The 23,058-nt window shown below is 39.7% G+C and overlaps 1 protein-coding gene, 1 non-coding gene and 1 pseudogene across 2 annotated transcripts; 1 reads left to right on the forward strand and 2 right to left on the reverse strand.

Annotated features, from left to right (window-relative positions):
• Positions 1 to 7,563: 7,563 nt before the first annotated feature.
• Positions 7,564 to 9,270, reverse strand: LOC112200689 (annotated as a pseudogene).
• A 2,836-nt stretch (positions 9,271 to 12,106) lies between these two features.
• On the reverse strand, positions 12,107 to 12,213 carry LOC112201202. Its single transcript, XR_002936658.1, has one exon. It is a non-coding gene; the product is annotated as a small nucleolar RNA R71 (small nucleolar RNA).
• A 5,359-nt stretch (positions 12,214 to 17,572) lies between these two features.
• On the forward strand, positions 17,573 to 18,043 carry LOC112199388. Its single transcript, XM_024340415.1, has one exon. It carries the CDS (start codon positions 17,573 to 17,575, stop codon positions 18,041 to 18,043), a length of 471 nt encoding a protein of 156 aa, XP_024196183.1.
• The last annotated feature ends 5,015 nt before the right edge of the window (positions 18,044 to 23,058 follow it).

The raw sequence follows: 23,058 nt of genomic DNA on the forward strand, positions 1-23,058 counted from the left end.
TTTTTTACCTCAAATTTTACAGATATTTCTTCACTTTATCGGGGATATATCGCAAATATCTAATATATTGGGGATATTTGACGATGTCGGAGAAATTTCGCAGAAACGGTAGAAGATAAGATATTTACACCCAAAGATATATCGGTCCGTCGAAAAATTGAGATATCGGGGAATATATCAGGAATATCGCAAATATTTAAAAATTTGCCCGCATCTACAACACCATACAATGATACAAACATAGTCCTATGAATTTTACAATTTATAGTTTTCAACCTCTAAAGCACATATTCGTAACATCCGGTCTGCTCTTTCTTTATCTTTTGCTCATGGTGGAAGAAACTGTTATATCTAAAGGGCTTAATCGATTTCAATTTTCAGATTCTTTTGCATCTCATGTCCATATCTAATTATCATGTGGATTCTTTAGACGTTTGCTTGAAATCGAAAGACTACACAAGGATCAAGAATTTCATAGATTGAAAATGGAGAAGTATGCAAACTATCTATGTGATTTGTCAGTTTGATATTTGATCCATCTCCTTCGTGTGACTATAACTCTGGAAAATCAGTGGATCATGGTTTGTGTATAATTCCACAACTACACGTGTTTGACTAGAGAATAGTGAGTTAAGTCGCTATTTAACTTGTCTTTTCTTTTTTTTTCCTCCACTCTTCTTTATCCTATGCCAATTTAGTATTTTTATTTATTAGGCTAAACCGACAACTTTTTTGTCCTAATTGTTTAACTTATGTTAAGGTGGCATAACACATGTCAATAATTGATTAAGACGGGGAAAGAGACACATAAATTGAGACAAAATTACGAAAGACTTGAACCTATGCCCATTTTTTGTTTGTTTGTTAAAAAACCTTGATGAGAGCTCTCGCTCTCTCCCCTTTGCGGCGGCTAACCTTAGGGTTTCGTCGTCTGATTTCCTTGGCCTGCGATGATGGCGCTCAAGGTCCTTGGCTGTCGAGTCCTTTGGATTCGAGAATCTCTTATTTTCAGCCTTGGGGTTGCTGCATCCTAATCTCATCGTTTTGGAGATGGGATTCATTCCCTCAGGGATTGGGTCGTACCGCTGCTGCTCCTTGTTTCAGAGATGATGGTAGGCGGCGCCTTGGTCTGGTGGATCCAAACCAGATATGGGATCCCTATTTTGTCATGGATAGAGGCACTGATTTCAGATCCTCTTTGATGGTGGCATTTCGATATGTGGGTGCCGATAGGTCGCGGCGGCGGTGGAAGGAGATCCTGCGTTCAGATCCTTTCCGGCGGTGGCCTTGGTTACAACTGCGGTCGAGTTCTTTGGGGCATACGGATAGGAGGATTGGCGTTTGGGCCCTCAGGTTGTTCCCGGATTATTATTCTGGTGTCAGCTTGGCTTCATCAGACCGCGGCAGGGTGGCTTGCTGGGGTGGCGACGCAGAGCTGGATGGATGCCCAGACGCTTGGGTGTCCAGAGAAAGGCTGAAGCTAGCGTTCCCAAGGTTTTGGGTGCCCAGATTAGGATAAGTTGGGCCTGGGTCTTGGTCAAGTTTGCCTTGGTAGACTTGATTTTGGCTGCGGGCCGGATTTGGATCCGTATTTGGGACCCGGGTAGCTTTCAAATCCGGATCTTGAATCCAAGACAGCTACTCATATTGATCTGGTATTGGCTCTGGTTCTTGGGAATTCGTTTGCTAATTTTTGAGTTTTTGACACACTCGGTTACTTTCGAACTCTCGGTGAGTGAATTAGCTCTCTTAGGTGATCATATCACTGGTTACAGTTACGGTTACTACTATATTTTCACTGCTCTCGTGACATATGCAGTGCAACGATGGTGTTCGTCATCAAGTCACATCCTGGTTACCTTTCATTCTAGATGCGTCTGTGCATCTTGTTATCCTTTATAGTTTTTCTATATTATAGATGCATTTGTGCATCTTGCTATGCTTTATTATTTTTCTTTCGATGCTTTTGCATCACTCCATGTACTCTTTAATTTTATTTAATATAGCTTGTCGTCAAAAAAAAATGTCCATTTTTTGTTTTGTTTTTTTTTTTTTCGGCTAAACTAACCTCTTTTTTATCCTAATTGTTTAACTTATGGCATAACACATGTTAGTAATTGATTAAGATAAGATAAGAGAAAGAGAAATTGGGACAAAAGTATGAAAGACTTGAGTCCATGAACTAAACAATAATTGATCAAGTAGAGGAAAGAGACAGAGAAATTGGGACAAAACTACAAAAGACTTGAACACATGAACTAAACAGTGGGCATGGAACCATGGTAAATACTTTAGTGGATGCAATGGGTCTTCTATGAGAACGTTCAAGATGTGGAACTCTCACGTTCTGCGTTCAAGCACTAGGTTGGTTTAGTGTTATTTATTGAATTATAAAAGTGCTATAGAGGGGCTGCAATGCTATGTTGGTTTGTCCGGGCCCCTAGTGGATCAATCTCTGGATCTAGAAGCCTTTGGGATACAACGAACAATCTACAAGGAGGGTGTCGAAAACAAAAAAAAATTTGGGTGGTCAGCATATGATTCTCATCTCACTTGTAGCTTTCTACATGATATTGACCCTTTACTAATGTTTTGTGTTGAGTCACAAATTACTTATGCAATTGTGCCCCATAATTATGAAAATTGATTTGTCTTCCATGCTATTTTACCCTTTTTAATCCATTTCCTTTTATTTGTAGGAAACCTTGCATTGAGAATAAAATGACTATTTGAGGCTTGAAATGCGGAGATTTGAAGTTAGGGGAAGAAGACACGGAGATTGGAAGAAAATTGCAAATCGACTTTTCCGGCAAACTTTTTCGACGACTTTTCTGGCAAGCCACCACTCATGGAGAGTCCTTTCTCCAGCAAAGGAGGACCATGGTTGTGAGAATCTCCAATCACTTGAAATTCAAATATCTCTATACACCTTGTCCTTTTGTCACCTTGCAAATTTGGGACCATTTTGGGGACAATGGTGTAAGAGCATCTCTTGCACACTTTGGGACTAAAGAGGACACACATAGCTGATCAAAGAGAGGCCAAAGATGAATTATTCAGAATTCTTGACTCCATTCAATCATCTTCATCCTATCCAAGATCTATTTCCACCACTACAACCTCCATTTCCTCCACCACTCAACACCACAACTCACCTTAGAGATTCCAAATTTTACTATTCTTACCAATATCAAGAGCTTGGAGTAAGGAGAAGGAGATGACTACCACCACATCATGTTCTTGGAGACCCATCTCCACCACCTCTTTCGGCATTATCAATAGTCACCATTTACTCCCTATCTCTTTATGTATTTGATGTTTAATAGAATGTTGAAGGTTGTGTATCTAGCTAGGTGTGAGTAGTGAACTAGTTGGGGCTAGAGTTGAAAGCCCTAGCCAAACTTGCTTGTACTGATGCTTTTGTTTATAAATTGATGCAAATTCATGTTGTCATTCTCACATGCTAAGTCAATAGTTGAATTCATTACTTAGACTTGATCAATTTGAGTTATGTGTTTGCCATGACATGAAGTTTTTCCTAGAGTTTGATTACCTTTAGGCAAAAAGGGAGCATGAAAGCACACCATGTGTGCATGTGAGGGTAGTGAGTTAAAATCACCTAGAGATAGGATTGGTTTGCTTGCTTGGTTACCTAAACTCTAAGCTTTATGCATTTAGGGGCAAAGGATTGAGACATATCCGGTAATTGAATTTGCCTCTAGGTAGTTAGCTCTAGACTTATCCTGTTAGAGTTAATAAATGAAAGGGGTTTAAGCCTTAGTAGTCATATCCGGATGCTAAGAGGGTAGTTGGACAATTAGCTTTGCATCATTCATATTCAATTGCTTTAGTGCTTGCAAGGGAGGCAAAAGGTGAAACCCGATGCCCTAACTCCCATCCATTTGATAACAACTTGTTTTGTTTAGCTTAGTTTGTATTACTTGCTTTCATTATTTCAATTTGAATAGAAACCAATCTCAAAATCAAAATCAAATCTCTACACACCATCTTGCACATACTCACCATGAACTTTGGTTCACTTGTGAGCCTTTGTTTGTGATATTTGTACATTTGCATATTCTTCTAGTTTTTCCTTAGGTTTTCCCTAGCTAGGAAAGGATTTACCAATCCTCGTGGGTTCGACATCCTTACTTAATCCCCTATTCTATAACTTGTATCTCTTGCACTTGAGGGTGGCTTTAATGCTAACACTTTGTAGGAATAATATCTTTAATATATTCGAAATTAGGTTTTAAATACCAATATTGACTAAAATATATCAAATTCGTAAATGTCAGATTCTTGACGAAATTGAAGTTTCGAAACAATAATTGAAATTTCTAACAACAAGTTGACCTACAAATTATATCCACACTCATTCAAATACTTGAACTTTTCACCTATATCCAGTCCAGGAAAAGGTTTATAACTTTACAAACTTTAATGAATCTACATAATTTGCTATGTTTAAATGATAGATTTGCTGATATTTACATCTAACAGCTGCATTTAGAGTCTTAGACTCACTAAGTAAGCTTTCTCATAGAATGCCTCATCTCTTGCAGAGATTTCGGCCTTTTAGATAACTTTTAGGGAATTTTTATTTGATAGGTTGTTTATTGATATCTTAGATACATTGCTTATCTACCATCAATATATTGTTTAATTATAACTGTAGCAAGAAAATTTGTAGGGTTTCAAGGAGGCTAGGGGCCAAGTCACAAACTATTGTGTCTTAAATATAATTAACTAGGATAACTTCCTGCATTGTGAAGTTGGTGTCTTCAGTAGTTTTTATGCATTTAGTTACATGCACACAAAACTATGTGTTCTTCCGATTGTAATTGTTTACTTGGGGCCCTAATACGATTGCCTGGAATTTTTTTCTTGCAGATACTGTTACAAGTCCAAGTACATAAAATTTCTTATGGGGAATTTTTCGTGATAAAAGTCATTGTCGAGCTATAATCAGCCCTTTCAAGTACTCATGTAATCAATTTAAAGACAATTCTAATCTAGCTAGCATGTTTTATATTTGAAAACCAGTTTAATTATACTATGATTTTGTAATATGAAGTTATTTAATTGATATAATTTACTACATGAATGCTTTTGTTTACTATGCTTGAATGAAAGGGTTTAATAGAAAGCATTGTATATTAGAAGTGTGAATGAAGCCATCTTTTACGATACGCTAAAGGGTCTTTTACGATACGCAAAAGAGTCTTTTATGGCACACAAAATAAAAGTTGTAAAACATCTTTCACGATGCACAAAAGAGTGTTTTACGAGGTGCAAAAAATATTTTTTACGGCGCACATTTTGTGTGCCACAAGAGAAATTTGTCTTTCACGACATGGTCTTTTACGACAGGCTTCTTTGTGCCGTAAAGTTATTTTCTACGGCGCACATTGTGTGTCTTAAAAGACCATTTTTGTTGTAGTGAACTCCCATACCCCGGCCTGACTGCATAAGATGGATCTCAAGAAATCATTGTTTTTTTTTTTTTTTTTTTGGGGGGGGGGGGGGGTAGGGGGGGTGTTCTTGACCCCTCTAAATACAAGTCCCCCTGTGTGTGTGTGTATAAATATTAACCTATTTCAAATTTTCACCAAAAGTTTTCTTTTTTAATTGAATCAAGCAATTTATTAAAAAAGTCTAACAAACATGAGAAATAGAATTGTAGGACTTAGAGATGTCTCATTACTAACCCAAAACTTTTTTTTTTTTGGGTAATAGGGGGATCGTTTAAGCCAACCCAAGGTAAGCCTAAGAGGCTGGAAAAGATACATTAAACTAGATCTGATGAATAAGCCCATACATAAGGATAAACACATAGGAAATTCAGTTTCCAATTGAATTCAATGGAGCTAGAAGGAAACTAAACCTAAAAAGTGATAATACCTAAATTAAAAGAAATACAGCATGGAGCCATCACAACTGTTTGAAGCTGTCAGAAGCTGCACCAAGTTGCCATAAGCCGCCAAGTAACTCCGTAACTGATATACCCCAAAAGACATATCTGAAATAGGGGATGGAGAATCTAAAACCACACCTTAAACCAACTTTCTCTTCTTCACCGGCCAGAGATGCACCATCCTTGAAGGAGTCGTGGCCATTGAATAAGGACATAAGTTAAAAGCAAAGAACTATTGAATGGAGAATGGTGGTTGTGAAACCCTTGCGTGAGCAACAATATTTGCTTAGGTAATTTATTTTCACTTTTATAAGGTAGCCAGGAGAACTTTCATGGAAGCTGAGGTAGTGGAGAAATGATATGAGGTGTTGGGTCATGGAGGGTAAAGATCTGAAATTTTTTGGATAAATTGATAAGGAAAAGACAAGAAATCAATCAAGGATGTTAGAACTTGTATGTTGGCATTCCCTTTATACAAAACTAGAGAGTTCTAGCTTAAGAGAGTGTGTGAAAAGAATGATCAATGATAATAATTGGAATTAAAGTTCAAGGCGTGTAACGCAAGACAAGATCCTACTGACTCGTATGGAAGTTTGTGGTAAGGTTCATTCATTACATTGTGCATGGTTGAGTTCCAGGATTGTTAGCTATGCTTCAATCCTAAGGTCATCTGTTTAGTATTCCCTCAGTGTACGTTGTCGATGCGTCATGTGTTAAAGGAAAGTCATCAAGTTTTTATTTCAGTTTTTAAGTCACTGATTTAGTCCTTTACTGATTAAAGCATGTATCTGTTTTATCTAGGATAAAAATCGTTTTGTTATCTTTTAGGAAATTAGATTCCTATTAGATATCAATCTACTTTAATTAGTCTTTATCACACCCTAATTGTTTTAGGGGAGTCCGCTCTTGATGCATATATAGGTTTTGCATTAGGTTTCATGTGTTGAGCTTTGCATAATTAAAAAGGGTTCTTGGTTCCAGAAGGCAAAGCGGGTTTTTGCTCATTAATTCATTTGTTCCATGTCTAAGTGAATTAGTGAGTCAAGAATTCATACGTCATCCATATCATTCTTATGTCTTGGAAGTCCTACGAGTTTAGTTAGGTTTCAAGCACAATCAAGATTTGAAGATCGACGAGTTGAGACGTGTGAAGCACAAGGGCAGTAAGCAAATTGAGGTGAAGTAGTTCAACCGGCTAGAATGCGTATAGCTAGAGGTAACCGAGTCCAGAGTTATCCAAGAGGTTGTAAGTCTACTTTGTAATTTGACTAACTATCACACAGTGTGTGCTTGAGCACTTGGCCTTTCGAGAGTTAAGGCCACGCAGTTTACCTCACTTTGAGGATTTTTACTGCGCAAACAGCTCCTGTGTTTTTGTTTGGTTCTTATCTGTGTGTTTGCTTGATATGTTGATTTCTGCTTGTTCAATTTCTCATTGTATTGGGATAGCAATCTTATTACAATCCTTGAGATTAGTTTCGGTTTTGTACGAACATCCCAGAATATTGCCTATTCACAACCCCCCCCCCCCCCCCCCCCCCCTCTCTAGGCCATTCTAGTACTTTCAAAGGAGTAATTAGAACGTCTATATATGAACACCACATTTGGTGTGCAACCACCACAGAGGGTGTACAAGGGGCTAATAATTATGGGTGAGGGTGAGAGGGCATTTGGAAGGGAGGGAGGTAGAAAACATGGATGTGGGTGGTGAGATTGGAGCTGATCGACGGTGAACTCTCAATGTGAAATAAAGTGTTGAAAACTCTAAAGATAAGAGGAAGCCCCTCTCTCAAGATGTTACCCGTTCAATCCAAAACTTTTATTTCACGATCATAATTTCTAACAAGAATATCTCATAGGGACAAGGTTGAGAGGATTTTTCAAGCAAATAGTTACCCCATGGGTTATTTCTTCCATCTTGATATCTTCCTCATTCATTCCATCAGGCACTTTCCAATCAAAGCAGCACAACAATTTGGCAAGTACAAGCTCCATTGCCGTCGCTGCCATATAAAATCCCTGGACAGATTCTTCGACCAGCTCCAAACGGCAAGAAGTCAAAGTGTTGCCCTTTAAAATCAACAGACCTATCATCAAATCTTTCCGGAATGAACGTTTCTGGGTTGTTCCAAAATTCTGGATCTCGTGAGATTGCCCAATCATTAACAAGGATTGTTGTTTTGGGGTCAACATCATTGCTGAGGACTTTGAAGTGGGACATGGTTTCTCTTGGAAGAAGTAGGGGACCTGATGGATGTTGTCGAAGTGTTTCTTTCACTATCATCTTGAGGTACTGCAGCTGCTCTGTATCAATTTCAGTGGCTTTTCCTTTATTTCCAATGCAGTTTCTAATTTCTTCCTGTGCTTTCTTCATCACTCTTATATTCGTAGCTAGCTCTGCCATTGCCCAAACCATGGCAGTTGCAGTGGTGTCTACTCCTCCTAAAAACAAATCCTGATTCACAAATACCATAGTAATTAACTAATTATTAAAATATTAAATCTATTAAAGTTGAACTAACATTCAACTCAAAATCAATCGGCAATATAACATGCATGAAGACAACTTTTAACATAGACTCATAGAGTATGGCATGGTTTGGTCGGACTAGAAAAACCATCATGCATATAACTATATATAGATCATTAGTGATAAAATCTTGTTTACCTACTCAGTTAAACTCATTCCAACTTCCTCATTATTCTCTAATTTTGAATTAAAATAGAATACCTATTAAGTTCAACTGAGTAAAATTTTTATTGAAAAGTATACATGGCTCTTAGTGATCAACATTAAAGGGTTCATAATCATATTGGTTGTGATCTTGAGTTCAGTCTACTTATAGACAACTAGCTAATTGAGGCAAACAAGTAGATTCGATTTTTTTTTTTAAGATAATCAAATAGATTCGATTGGGATGCCCAAGTTTTATATAGTACAGAGTGAGTTATATTGGGCATATGGGTTCCAATTGGATCTAATTATGACGCAAATAATTGTCCACACTAGTACGATGTTTGAAACAAAATCATTTAGTTTTGAATTACACATGACAACATACAGACGATTCTATTTACCTAGCTAATCTTACTTCGTCATTAATTAAAAATTAAGAGGCCGTGATTTGAATTAGTTCGCAGCTTACCAAGAGAACTGCATTGATGTTATTATGACCAAGCTGAGCAGCTCCAATCTCAGTTTGCGTCTTGACCATTTTAAGCAGCACATCAACTATATCTTCATGCTCCTGTTGTGTCCTCCCAGGCCTGAGATGATCATCAATGTTGCTGAAAAAAGCGATGAACTTCCCTGGAAACCCTGTCAAACTCTCTATGTTTACCGGAGATCCTGTCTATGATCCACCCGACACATGGAGGAAAGAATTCAGCTGCGCATGATGAGAAGCCTGTAAGCATATATATCTCGACTATCAAGGAGCACTCGAAGAAATCTTTCATGCTCCAAATCGCTCCCTTGGAAACTTGTCCCGAAAACAATCCTGAAAATTATACTGCTCATGAGAGCAAACAACTTCTCAGTAAGGTTAACAGGAGAAGATGAAGCTGATGCGTCAGAGATTGAATCAATCATCTTCACGACTTCTTCTTCTCTAATAGACCTATACGACTCAACCCCTTTCGCACTGAAAATCTCATGCACACATATCTTTCTTATCTCTCGCCAATATTCACCGTAAGGCACCCATTTCTATGCGCACTGTTTTCTACTTTTCCTTTTGGTTTAATTAAGTTACCCAACCGCACCCTCATTTCTTTTTGGCTTAATTAAGTTACCCAGCCGCACCATCATTTCTTTTTGGCTTAATTAAGTTATCCAGCCGCACCATCATCATATAGTCTTCCTCTACTCCCAGTGAACGACACGTCCCCTGGTCCTCTCTCTGAGGAAGACGCCAGCCACCCATCTTTAATCAACTCTTATTCTCTCTAGCTTCAAAACGACCACGTTTTTAATTAATGAGGGATTATAGACACGACCCATATATATCCATTCACCCCAATCCTCTCACCAGGGATACACAATTCCGCCGCACCCCATATATCCCATCAGACCCATCCTCCACCAGATTCAAATTCCCATTTTCCTTCATCAACCGAAACCACCCCACCTCCAATTCTTCTCATCTTTCACTTCACCTCACCAAGATCCCCCCTCACCAAGATTCACACTTCCTCACCAAGATCCATCTCACCTCACCAAGATCTACCTCACTAAGATCTCATCTTCTCATCAATTCCACAAATTTCAAAGGGGAAGCCCAGGCATCAAGAACTTCATCACCATTAAATTTGGGTAAAAGTGGGGAGCCATAAATCAAGGCTAGCCATAATTGCTTTATAGCAATTTGTGGCTTGTTCTTGTTACTCTTACTTCTCTTCACTTTGTTCCTCTTTAAATTATGTATATTGATGTTTGTTTAATGATGGGTAGTGAGTAGATTTGTTGTTGGGGGCTAGGGTTGTGTGCCCTAGTCCAAATCTTGTGTAAAATATGCTTATTTTAATGTAATTAATGATGCAATTTTCATATGATAGATGCTTATATCTAGTTTTGTTGGGTTAAAATGCATGTCTAGGAGCCTAGTCAACTCTAGGGTGTGTATTTCGAGCATGTCTAGGATGGAGTTAGATGCATGACCCCCTCTAATTCCTAAGCTAGAAACCTTCAATTTCATATTCGAGGGGTTATAAGCATGGTGATCTACGTACACCCGTTGCGTGAATGCGCGGGTGGGTCGCTTAGTAGTCTAATTCTTCGATCTTTAGGCCTCATGATGTGAATTAGAGACCCTTGAACCGGCTTTAATTCATGCCAAGTGAGTTCCTACGACCCTTAAACCGGAGTAGGAATACCATGAAAGGGAATTTCGGTCCTTGAGCCTTGAATCGCCTTGGATACGACTACCGCCAAAGTAGGAAATTTGCATCTACATTAGATTAGCTTTCGGCACATGAGATTTAGGTGAAGGAACCTCCCTAACACCCGACATTCTCATTATATTGTTCACACTTTTCTATTTTAATTTCCTTGCATTTTTATTAATTGCTTTGCATTTTATTATTATTTTTTTTGTTAAGTTCAAATCAACTCTCAAACATTAAATCAATCGACTCATTTGTATATACCCATCTTGAGGCTACAAGTTAGCGGCTTTGAATAGGCTTGGTGTGAGCTAAGCCGAGCATTGTCAAGGCTTGGTGCCTTGATTGTTTATAGTTTTTATTTTACTTTTATTTTTTTTCTTGTGTGCTTTTAGTATCCTACCGCCAATTATCTTGGTTAGGTCCAACACCTAATCCCCGAGGTATGATAAACTAAGGTCCAAATACTTCCTTTACTTAATACGATTCATACGCTTGCGAGAGCATATGCATCAAGTCAATGGCGCCGTTGCCGGGGATTAGGGTCTTCGGATCTTAATCCCTTGGTAATTGGCATTTAGGGTCACTTTTAGCATACTTTTATTTCTTGTTTCTTTGTTTAGTTGTTTAGTTTCTAATTTTATTTTTCACTACTTGTTAAGTTTCCTTCTTTTCTCACCCTCTAATTAATTAGTTGTCAAATCTTGTGGTTGGCAAACTTGGTTAATGTTTTGTGTTTATTTGGTTATTGAGGTGCTTAATTTTCTAGTGGTTCTTTATAGGTGCATGAGCAACACGTTACTACCTATCAATTTGAGAAGTGGTCGTACTTTGCAAAGACTTGCTAGACAAAGACCAAGGCATCGTTCACGAACACCACCAAGGCCAAGAGTACCTCCAAGAGATCCCTCACCGAGTCCGATTAGATCACCGGTTAGAGAGATGGCGGAAAGACCTATTAGGGAGTTCTCTAGACCTTCCATGACCAATATGGCATCATGCTTAGTACTTCCAGATAGAGATGTTGACTTTAAGATCAAGCCACAACAATTGAGCATCTTGCCTATTTTCCGTGGGATGCCATCCGAGAAGGCCATCAACCATATGCAAGACTTTGAGGCGATTGTGAGCACTATGTCAAATGGTGGACTTCCGGAAGGCGAGTTCAAGATGCGGTTGTTTCCTTTCTTGCTTAGAGATGGTGCAAAGGGATGGTTTTTGAAGCTACAACCAAGGAGTATACGATCATGGGATGAGTTGACAAATACTTTCTTAGATGCTTACTATCCACCACACAAGACCACTAGCATGAGACATGAGCTCTTACTCTTCGCTCAACGCGATCATGAGACATTTTGGGAGGCATGGGATAGGTATAAGGATATTTGCAATGCATGTCCCCATCATGGTTTGACTAAGTCAATGATGATTGATGGCTTCTATGGTGGTTTGTTGCCACATGAGAGGAGGAGGGTTGATGTTGCCGCACAAGGTTCACTTCATAGCCATGGTCAAACCGAGGCATGGGATATACTTGAGCACTTGGGTCGACAATCGAGGCAATGGGATGATCATGACTCTAGGAGAGAAAGATTGAGGAAAGATCCATATTATGACACCAAGAGCACTCATGAGACACGGGTTGCTCAAGAGGGCTCTAGTGCGGATTATAGAAAGCTTGAGAGGAAGCTTGATCTACTTCTTCAAGCTCAAGAGTATGGTGCACCTACACATCATGTAAAGGCCGCCTCTATGCCTTCATCACTATGTCTACTTTGTGAGTCGCCTACACATGCTACTAGTGAGTGTCATTTTGCCTCTAGCTATCCTGATTTTGTTGATGAGCATGCTAAAGCGGTTGGTAGTTTTCCAAACCGACCAAGGAATGATCCCTATTCAAGTACTTATAATCCGGTGTGGAGAAATCACCCAAACTTCTCATGGAAAGATAGTGGAGGATCTTCTAGTGCACAACAAGGTGGTGTTTATTCTTATGGAGGGCAACCAGGACCACATTCTTCATTTCTTGGTTCTCATGGCCAAGGGTCTTCATTTGGTACTTCTCATGGAGGTTCTTATGGTTCTCATGCACAAAATGTACCTCCCGGATTCCAAAATAGGCAAGTTCTTCAAGGGGTGCCTAATACTACTCAAGAGCCTACAAAGAACCATATGGAAGAGTTACTGACCGCATTGACAAAATCTCAAATGAAGACGGAGCAAAATATTTCGGTTCTTACACAAAGTCAAAGTTCTCTTGCTCAAAGTGTGGGAAAGTTAGAAGTTCAAATGGGTCAATTAGCTAGAGAGCTTGGTTCACGCCCACAAGGTGCATTACCTACACAACCGGATCCAAATCCAAGACATGAGCAAGCTAAGGCTATTACTAAACTTCAAAGTGGGAGGATTTATGACAATAAGGTACGAATGCCTACATCTCCTAACTCCCATTTTAATGTGTATGATGATATGTATGCTCCCACTTCTCCCATATCACATTCTTATGATACGTATGTTCCCACTCCTATACATGATCCCCACTCTTCATTTCCATATTCTAATGATGATGATCATGTGTTAGTAGAAAATTGCATTGATAGTGATGATGATAATTTGTTGCATTCATATGGAGCAAAGGGGGAAGAAAATGTACCTCTTGGTCATGTTGCTAATGATAATGTGCATATGCATCGTACTTTTATTTCAAAGGAGGATGGGAACCGGGGGGAAGAAAATGTACCCCCAGGAATTGGAGTGGGTGATGTGACTTTGTATACAAAAGGAAGAAATAAGGGGGTGGATAAGGAAGCCAGGGAGGAAGAAAATGTACTTCCCGGAGGTGCACAAGGAAGGAAGACCTCTTTATCTCATTCTACATCTTCAAAGTCTCAAGCTTCTAATTCTTCATCCGCACTGCCTAAGCATGTGCATTTTGGCCCCACTACTCTTTTATCATCATCTAGGGATCTTCATCAAGGGGGGAGGAATAAGGCGGAAGCTACTTCATCTACTTCTATTGATACACATGGTTCGTTTTCAAGATTGAGTTCTAGGAATGAGGAAGGTTTCGGCCCTACTAAGCAAGGTGAGGCCATGAAGGCTATGGATCCTAGCTTGGCCGAAAACACCTCTAGGGATCACTCTACTAGTCAGACTACATCTTCGGATTTGAGTTCTAATGGTTCACCACCTATTTCATCATCTACTGAGCATCGGGATCTACATCAAGGGGGAAGTAATAAGGAGGAAGACTATTCTCATTTGCCTTTGGATTCTAGGGATAGGAGTAGACCGATCCATTCTACACTAGGCAAGGCCTTGAGGGCTAAGAACCCTAGTGGGACGGTGACCACCCTTAGGGGTTCAAGGGGGAGTCTCACTTTTTCTCCACCTCTTGATTTGACTCCATCGGAGCCTAGACTTCCGTATCCTCAAGTTAAGAGGGCTCAAGATCAAAAGAAGCGGAGGGAGATACAAAAGCAAGAGTTCATTGAGCTATTCAAGTCTGTTAACATCAATATCCCATTACTTGATGCCATCAAGCAAGTTCCGGCCTATGTAAAGTGCTTGAAGGACATGTGCACTAATAAGAGGAAGTTTGTGGAGAATGAGGATGTGTACTTGAGTGAGCATGTGTCGGCCGTACTTCAAAGGAGGTTGCCTCCTAAGCTTAGTGACCCCGGATCTTTTACTATTCCTTGTACCATTGGGTCGCGAAGCTTTGATCGAGCATTATTAGATTTAGGGGCTAGCATCAACCTTATGCCCTATGATGTGTACAAGACTTTGTCATTGGAGTCTAGAGATCAAGCTTAAGATGGCGGATAGGAGTATCAAGTACCCTCGTGGAGTGGTGGAGGACGTTCTTGTCAAGGTAGATGAGCTCTATGTGCCGACCGATTTTGTTGTACTTGACATGGACCTTCCTTATGAGGATGATGATGATGAGTTACCTATCATTTTTGGTAGAGCATTTATGGCGACTGCCAGGGTCAAGATTGATGTTAAGAAGGGTTTACTCACCATGACAGTATTTGACACAACTATTGGGTTTCGAATTTTTGATGCTATGAGGAGTCCATTATATCATCTTGATGAGTGCTTCCGGATTGATGTTATGGATGATATTGTTGGGAAGAACTTTATTGAGCATTCATCAAAGGATTACATGGAGACTTGTATTGCTCAAGGTGGAACCGAATTTGAGAGTAAGGAGCATGTTAAGGCTATTGCACACTTAGAGGAATTGACACCATATTTTCCTAGACGTGTTCCACCAGTTTTACCTTTGCCACCTTCTACTACACCGCCTATTCCTTCATATGAGACACCACCAGATTTGGAGCTGAAGACTTTACCTTCGACTTTGAGATATGCATTTCTAGGGGAGGAGAGCACATTACCTGTTTTTATCTCGTTGAAGTTGAGTAAAGTTGAGGAAGATAAGCTTTTGAGGGTGTTACGTGAGCATAAGAGAGCTATTGGTTGGACTATTGCCGATACCAAAGGCATTAGTCCATCCAAGTGTCAGCATCACATTTACTTGGAGGAGGGGTGTAAGCCCACTCGGGAAGCTCAGAGGAGGTTGAATCCTCCCATGATGGAGGTAGTGAAGAAGGAGATTATTAAGCTTCTAGATGTTGGAGTTATTTTCCCGATTTCTGATTCGCCGTGGGTTTCACCAGTTCAAGTTGTCCCTAAAAAGGGAGGAATTACAGTAGTGCAGAATGAAAAGGGTGAAGATGTGCCACAGCGAGTTCAGAATGGATGGAGGGTTTGTATTGATTATAGAAAGCTTAATGGAGCGACAAGGAAGGATCATTTTCCACTACCTTTCATTGATCACATGTTGGAGAGATTAGCAGGTCATAGCCACTATTGTTTCTTAGATGGATATTCGAGGTATAATCAGATTGCTATTGCTAAGGAAGACCAGGAGAAGACTACATTCACATGCCCGTTTGGTACTTTTGCATATAGGAGGATGCCTTTTGGACTTTGCAATGCACCCGCCACTTTTCAGAGGTGTATGATGGTATTGTTCCATGACATGACTGAGCGCTTTATGGAGATTTTTATGGATGATTTCTCGATTCATGGAGATACTTTTGATGATTGTCTTCGACACTTGACCCTTGTTCTAAAACGGTGTGAGGAGACCAATTTGGTCCTCAATTGGGAGAAGTGCCGCTTTATGGTGGAAGAGGGTATTGTGTTAGGGCATGTAGTATCATCACATGGCATTGAGGTGGATAAGGAGAAAATTGAATTGATTTCTAGTTTACCACCACCGAAGAATGTGAAAGGAGTTAGGAGTTTCCTTGGGCACGCTGGCTTTTACAGACGCTTTATTCCAGATTTCTCTAAGATCACCAAGCCCTTGTGTGACTTGTTAGGCAAGGATGTGCCATTTGAGTTCACTTTGGAGTGTTTACAGTCTTTTGAGCTACTTAAGGAGAAGTTGACTCACGCACCTATCATGGTTGCACCTGATTGGACTAGACCATTTGAGTTGATGTGCGATGCTTCAGATTTTGCTATGGGGGCTGTTTTGGGTCAAAGGATTGAGCGAGCACTCCATGTGATATATATGCTTCCCGGACTTTGAATGATGCTCAAGTCCACTACACTACTACCGAGAAGGAGCTTCTTGCTATTATTTTTGCATTGGAGAAGTTTCGGAGTTATCTTCTTGGGAGTAAGGTGATTGTTCACACGGATCATGCGGCATTGAGATATTTGTTGAGCAAGAAGGATGCCAAGCCTCATTTGATTTGTTGGGTGCTATTGCTTTAGGAGTTTGATATAGAGATCAGGGATAAGCCGGGTAGAGAGAACCTTGTTGCAGATCATTTGTCTAGACTTGAGCATGGCGGAGACTCTTCTGATATACCATTGATTGAGCATTTTCCCGATGAGTACTTATTCCGCGTTGACATTGAGATGCCTTGGTTTACAGACTTTGTGAACTATTGGGCTAGAAATTGTACTTTCATTCCGGATAACTATGATGCACAGGCCAGAAAGAAGTTTCTTAGAGATGCTCGGTCATATATTTGGAATGACCCGTACTTATGGAAGGTGGGTAAAGACCAGGTGATCAGACGTTGTATTCCTCAATGGGAGGCCTCGGAGATTATTTCATTGTGTCACTCATCTTTGTGTGGAGGTCATTTTGGTGGGAGGAGGACAGCTTTCAAGATCCTTCAGTCCGGTTTCTTTTGGCCCACTTTGTTTCGAGATTGTCATTCTTTCGTGCTTCAATGTGATAGATGTCAAAGGACCGGGAATATTTCCTCCAAGGACCAAATGCCTCTCACTAACGTTATGGAGGTTGAGATTTTTGATTGTTGGGGGATAGATTTTATGGGACCCTTTCCGAAGTCTCATGGGAACAAATATATCATAGTCGCGGTTGATTATGTTTCGAAGTGGGTTGAAGCCAAGGCCACAAGGAAGAATGATGCTAAGGTAGTCACCAAGTTCTTGAAAGAGCATATTTTCTCTCGATTCGGGACTCCTAGGATTATTATTAGTGATGGTGGTACACATTTTATCAACCGGACTTTTGATGCCTTGTTAAGGAAATATGGAGTCAAGCATAAGGTTGCCACACCTTACCACCCTCAAACTTCTGGTCAAGTGGAGGTGTCAAATAGGGAGATTAAGAGAATTTTGGAAAAGACGGTCAACTCTTCTAGGAAAGATTAGGCTATTAAGCTTGATGATGCTTTATGGGCCTATCGGACCGCATATAAGACTCCTATTGGCATGTCTCCTTTCCGCTTGTGGTATGGAAAGAATTGTCACCTTCCGGTCGAGCTTGAGCACAAAGCTATGTGGGCTATCAAATTTTTGAATTTTGACTTGGAAGCAAGTAGTGAGAAGCGGAAGCTTGATCTTTGTGAGTTAGAGGAGATCCGGGAAGAGGCATATGAGAGTGCCAAATTGTTTAAGGAGAAGACCAAGGTGATACATGATCGGAAATTGGTGAAGAAAGCATTTCTTCCTAAGCAAAAGGTTCTCCTAAACAATTCTAGGCTCAAGTTATTTTTCGGAAAGTTGAGATCTAGGTGGAGCGGACCTTTTGAGGTAGGTGAAGTTTTCCCTCATGGTGCTATCACAATCAAGAATCTTCATGGTGGGGAACCCTTCAAGGTAAATGGGCATCAATTGAAACCTTACTTGGACACCACATTTGACACTCAAGAGGAGGAGGTCACCCTCCAAGATGTCCCTTAACTCACCCTTAACATATGGACCGGCAATGAAGTCCTTAAACAAAGTGCTCGCTAGGGAGGCAACCCTAGCATTACTTATGATTCTTTCTTGTTCATTTTGCATCAATAAGGATATTTAGCCACCTTTTTGGGAGGTTGGGAGGTGCTTGGAGTGTGGAGAATAAGGAGATATTTTGAGCTGCAATTCTTGTGGAAGGTCATGGAGGATGATTTTGGGTTGTGAGTTGGTGGTCAAGGCCATGTGCTTAATGGAGGACCTTGTCCTTATTCTTTGGTGGCCTATTTGTGACGCATTGCTCTTTGGACACTATATATTTCTCAATGGAATCGATCTTTCATGAGCACCTAGAGCTATTATGGATCATACATTAAGGAAGTCAAGGCCTTGTGCTTTGAGGTTGGTGTCTTATATTCTTCTTCTCCAAAGGTCGTGAGCAATGGAAGGTCTACAAAAAGGGGTTTTCCGTATCTTTTCTCCGCAATTAGTTTAGTATATTTGTGAATGTTTTTCTTGTGCCTTCGCCCAGACTTCACTCTCATGCCTAATTCCGACTTGGATTTAGCTTTCCAGCTTACTTGACAACATTGAGAACAATGTTGATTTTAAGTGTGGGGGTGAGGGCTTGGGCGCCCTTAAAAATAATAATAATAATAATAATAATAAATAAATAGATAGCTTTTTGTAATTAGAAGTTAGTGGTTAATGCCTTTTCCAACCCCAATGACGAGACATGGACTTAACTTGTTATGATTGTGGATAGATTGAGCATGATCTAGGACTTTGAATTTGTCTTATAATTGAGTGTATATGTGATCTATGCTTAATTATATGTGTGCACATAGCCTAAGGTTAGGTTGGTTCATCATAATTAGATAAGCATATAGATGATTTGATTGACTTGCATACCCTTATTTGTGAGCTTTTGTGCCTATATCTATAGTGTATGCATCGTTCATTCACTTATTCTTTCATGTGTGTACAATTTCATGACATTGCGTATCTAGAACTTACTTGAGACCTCTCGAGGCTACTTTTAGCTTGCGACATGATAGAAAGGATGGAGGCATTAGGACTATATACCACCATGGGCAAAGAAGCATGTGCCCAAAAATATTTACCACTAGATTGCCACTTTGAGCCTATTTATATATTTAGCCTTTTTGTTCATTTGCACCACAAATCCATACCTAGCCTAAACACTTTTACCCTACCCTTCCATGATAGTTGGTGAAGTGATTCGAGAGAATGACTTTATGTTTGAGTGCTTCAAAAGAAAAGAAAAGTCAAAAGTATGAGGTTACAAAAGAATAAGTGTGGGGGTGAGTGATTTGTATAAAAAAGAAAGTCATAAAAAACAAATAATAATAAAAAATAAAAAAAAATAAAAAGTTCAAGGAAAAGAAAAGCAGAAAAGAAAAAGAAAAAAAAAAGTTGTGTAAAGCAAAAAAAAAAAAAAAAGTATTACGTAGTATAGTGTGGGTTGTACATTGGGTTTAGAGTAAGTGAGTTAGCATTCGAAAGCAAAAGTCTTAAATCTCTACAAGAGAGAGTTGCTTCACTGGCTTACATGGACTTTGTATTTCCTTATCCTTCATTTCTCTTAGCCACTTGCCCTTAACCCCATTATAACCAAATAAAAGACCTCTTGATCTTGAATGTTATGGGCTACCTAGAGGAGATGAGATCGAAGAGCAAGCATATGACGGCGCATGTTGTGAAAATTGCTTTTGAGTGAAACACATATAGCCCCTAAACACTTGAGCGGTAATATTTAGTGAACCTATGTGAGCGGTAATTGCCTTACAAATTTATAGTTTCTATGTTATGCTTTGTCGACTTCATGGTCATGTACATAATTAGTTATTTGAGGGTTATGGTTGGAAAGGCTAATACTACACTATCTTTATATTTGTTAGTAGATTTTCGGATTATGTTTCATTTAGTTTGCTTAGGGACAAGCAAAATTCAAGTGTGGGGGTGTGATTACACGCATTTTTATGCGCGTAATTACGTTCTAAACACTAGAATTAAGCTAATCTCCAAAGTAATTATTATGTAATTAATGTATTTTTATTTATATTGTAGTAAATAAGCGGAGTTGTGGATTTCGGAAGAAGTTGTGCCAAATTGGAGCAAAATGAGGTTTCCGACAAAAGGACGAAAGTCAAGCTTGAGTCAAGTACATTGAGAGGAGTTATAGCAGAATTAATTAAACTAATTAATTTTAGTTTAATTGAAGAATGGTACAGCTTAACAATTAATTAAACCAATTTGGTTTAATTAACCAAAAAGGGAGCTGCGCACTGTTTTCAACTTTTCCTTTTGGTTTAATTAAGTTACCCAACTGCACCCTCATTTCTTTTTGGCTTAATTAAGTTACCCAGCTGCACCCTCATTTCTTTTTGGCTTAATTAAGTTACCCAGCCGCACCATCATATAGTCTTCCTCTACTCCCAGTGAACGACACGTCCCCTGGTCCTCTCTCTTAGGAAGACGCCAGCCACCCATCTTTAATCAACTCTTACTCTATCTAGCTTCAAAACGACCACGTTTTTAATTAATGAAGGATTATAGACACGACCCATATATATCCATTCACCCCAATCCTCTTACCAGGGATACACAATTCTGCCGCACCCCATATATCCCATCAGACCCATCCTCCACCAGATTCAAATTCCCATTTTCCTTCATCAACCGAAACCACCCCACCTCCAATTCTTCTCATCTTTCACTTCACCTCACCAAGATCCACCTCACCAAGATTCACACTTCCTCACCAAGATCTACCTCACTAAGATCTCATCTTCTCATCAATTCCACAAATTTCAAAGGGGAAGCCCAAGCATCAAGAACTTCATCACCATTAAATTTGGGTAAAAGTGGGGAGCCATAAATCAAGGCTAGCCATAATTGCTTTATAGAAATTTGTGGCTTGTTCTTGTTACTCCTACTTCTCTTCACTTTGTTCCTCTTTAAATTATGTATATTGATGTTTGTTTAATGATGGGTAGTGAGTAGATTTGTTGTTGGGGGCTAGGGTTGTGTGCCCTAGTCCAAATCTTGTGTAAAAGATGCTTATTTTAATGTAATTAATGATGCAATTTTCATATGATGGATGCTTATATCTATTTTTGTTGGGTTAAAATGCATGTCTAGGAGCCTAGTCAACTCTAGGGTGTGCATTTCGAGCATGTCTAGGATGGAGTTAGATGCATGACCCCCTCTAATTCCTAAGCTAGAAACCTTCAATTTCGTATTCGAGGGATTATAAGCATGGTGATCTACACCCGTTGCGTGAATGCGCAGGTGGGTCGCTAAGTAGTCTAATTCTTCGATCTTTAGGCCTCTTGATGTGAATTAGAGATCCTTGAACTGGCTTTAATTCATGCCAAGTGAGTTCCTACGACCCTTGAACCGGAGTAGGAATACCATGAAAGGGAATTTCGGTCCTTGAGCCTTGAACAGCCTTGGATTCGACTACCGCCAAAGTAGGAAATTTGCATCTATATTAGATTAGCTTTCGGCACATGAGATTTGGGTGAAGGAACCTCCCTAGCACCCGACTTTCTCATTATATTGTTCACACTTTTCTAGTTTAATTTCCTTGCATTTTTATTAATTGCTTTGCATTTTATTATTATTATTTTTTGTTAAGTTCAAATCAACTCTCAAACATTGAATCAATCGACTCATTTGTGTATACCCATCTTGAGGCTACAAGTTAGCGGCTTTGAATAAGCTTGGTGTGAGCTAAGCCGAGCATTGTCAAGGCTTGGTGCCTTGATTGTTTATAGTTTTTATTTTACTTTTATTTTTTTTCTTGTGTGCTTTTAGTATCCTACCGCCAATTATCTTGGTTAGGTCCAACACCTAATCCCTGAGGTACGATAAACTAAGGTCCAAATACTTCCTTTACTTGATACTATTCGTACGCTTGTGAGAGCATATGCATCAAGTTAGAGAGCTCGGCCAAGCCCAAGCGATAAGTTCGGCCGAGAAGTCATTCAAGGAAGGAATCCTCAAAAGGAAAAAGTTTGAATCAATTATGGATTTCGATTGTGAAGATTTCAGATATCAGCCAGGCCAGGATTTTATGAGACAAATCAATCCTAGAAGGAAGGAGAATCCTACTTTATTTCCACGTCTTGGAGGACAAGCTAGCTAGGGTTTCTGACTTGTATATATAGCACATTGTAACTCATTGTAAAGGGTCCTGAACCACACAAACAAATCAATATACAACTTTTACTCAAACCTTTCTCTTACTCTTTCATAGGTACTTTGCCTTCTATTCAATTTTCATAACTTGTTTTCATTTTTAGTTTCTTACTTTTATTTCAGTCGTTACATTCAAGCACTTTACTTTCTTGTTCTTTATTTATCCGCACTTTACTTTTCGCACTTAGGAGTAGTTTGTAACATAGAATTATCATCCATTGATCTCTTTCGGCCAGTCCGGATTGGATTGATGCGATTCGCCGTTCACACACATATCATCTCACAACGTTTTGACAACCGAGTCCACTTCACCTTCGTCTTCACCGTGATTTGCGAGTACCTTCCCTCAATAGATCTATCGCTTGTCACCCGAACCTTTGAATTTACCCAAGAAGTGAACGTGATAGAAGATCCCGGTCAGGATTGATGCTTAATCGAAGTCCTTGCAACAGAGGCACTAGAACCTAACGGCCGAGAGGGTTCCTTCCTCGGCCTACAATCACTTGAAAGTAGTCAGATACAAGCGCAAATCAGATCTGAACCTCAGTCGGCCATTCGGCGGTGAGTTGGCACGCCCGTGCAATTTAGAAGGACAATTCAACCACAAGTCCCTCGGCCCTCATTTCGGCCGAGACGATTTTGAGGTAAACATCTTTTGGCACGCCCAGTGGGACTAAAACACTAAGGTGTCATTTTTTGGATGCACCCTAATCCATACACAAAATACCGGGTAAATACTTGTCTTAAGTGTAACGAAGTCGGCCATACCTCGGCCGAGTGTCCGAAGCGAAAGT

This window comes from Rosa chinensis, chromosome 4 (assembly GCF_002994745.2).
Source record: "Rosa chinensis cultivar Old Blush chromosome 4, RchiOBHm-V2, whole genome shotgun sequence".
Taxonomy (NCBI): Eukaryota; Viridiplantae; Streptophyta; class Magnoliopsida; order Rosales; family Rosaceae; genus Rosa; species Rosa chinensis.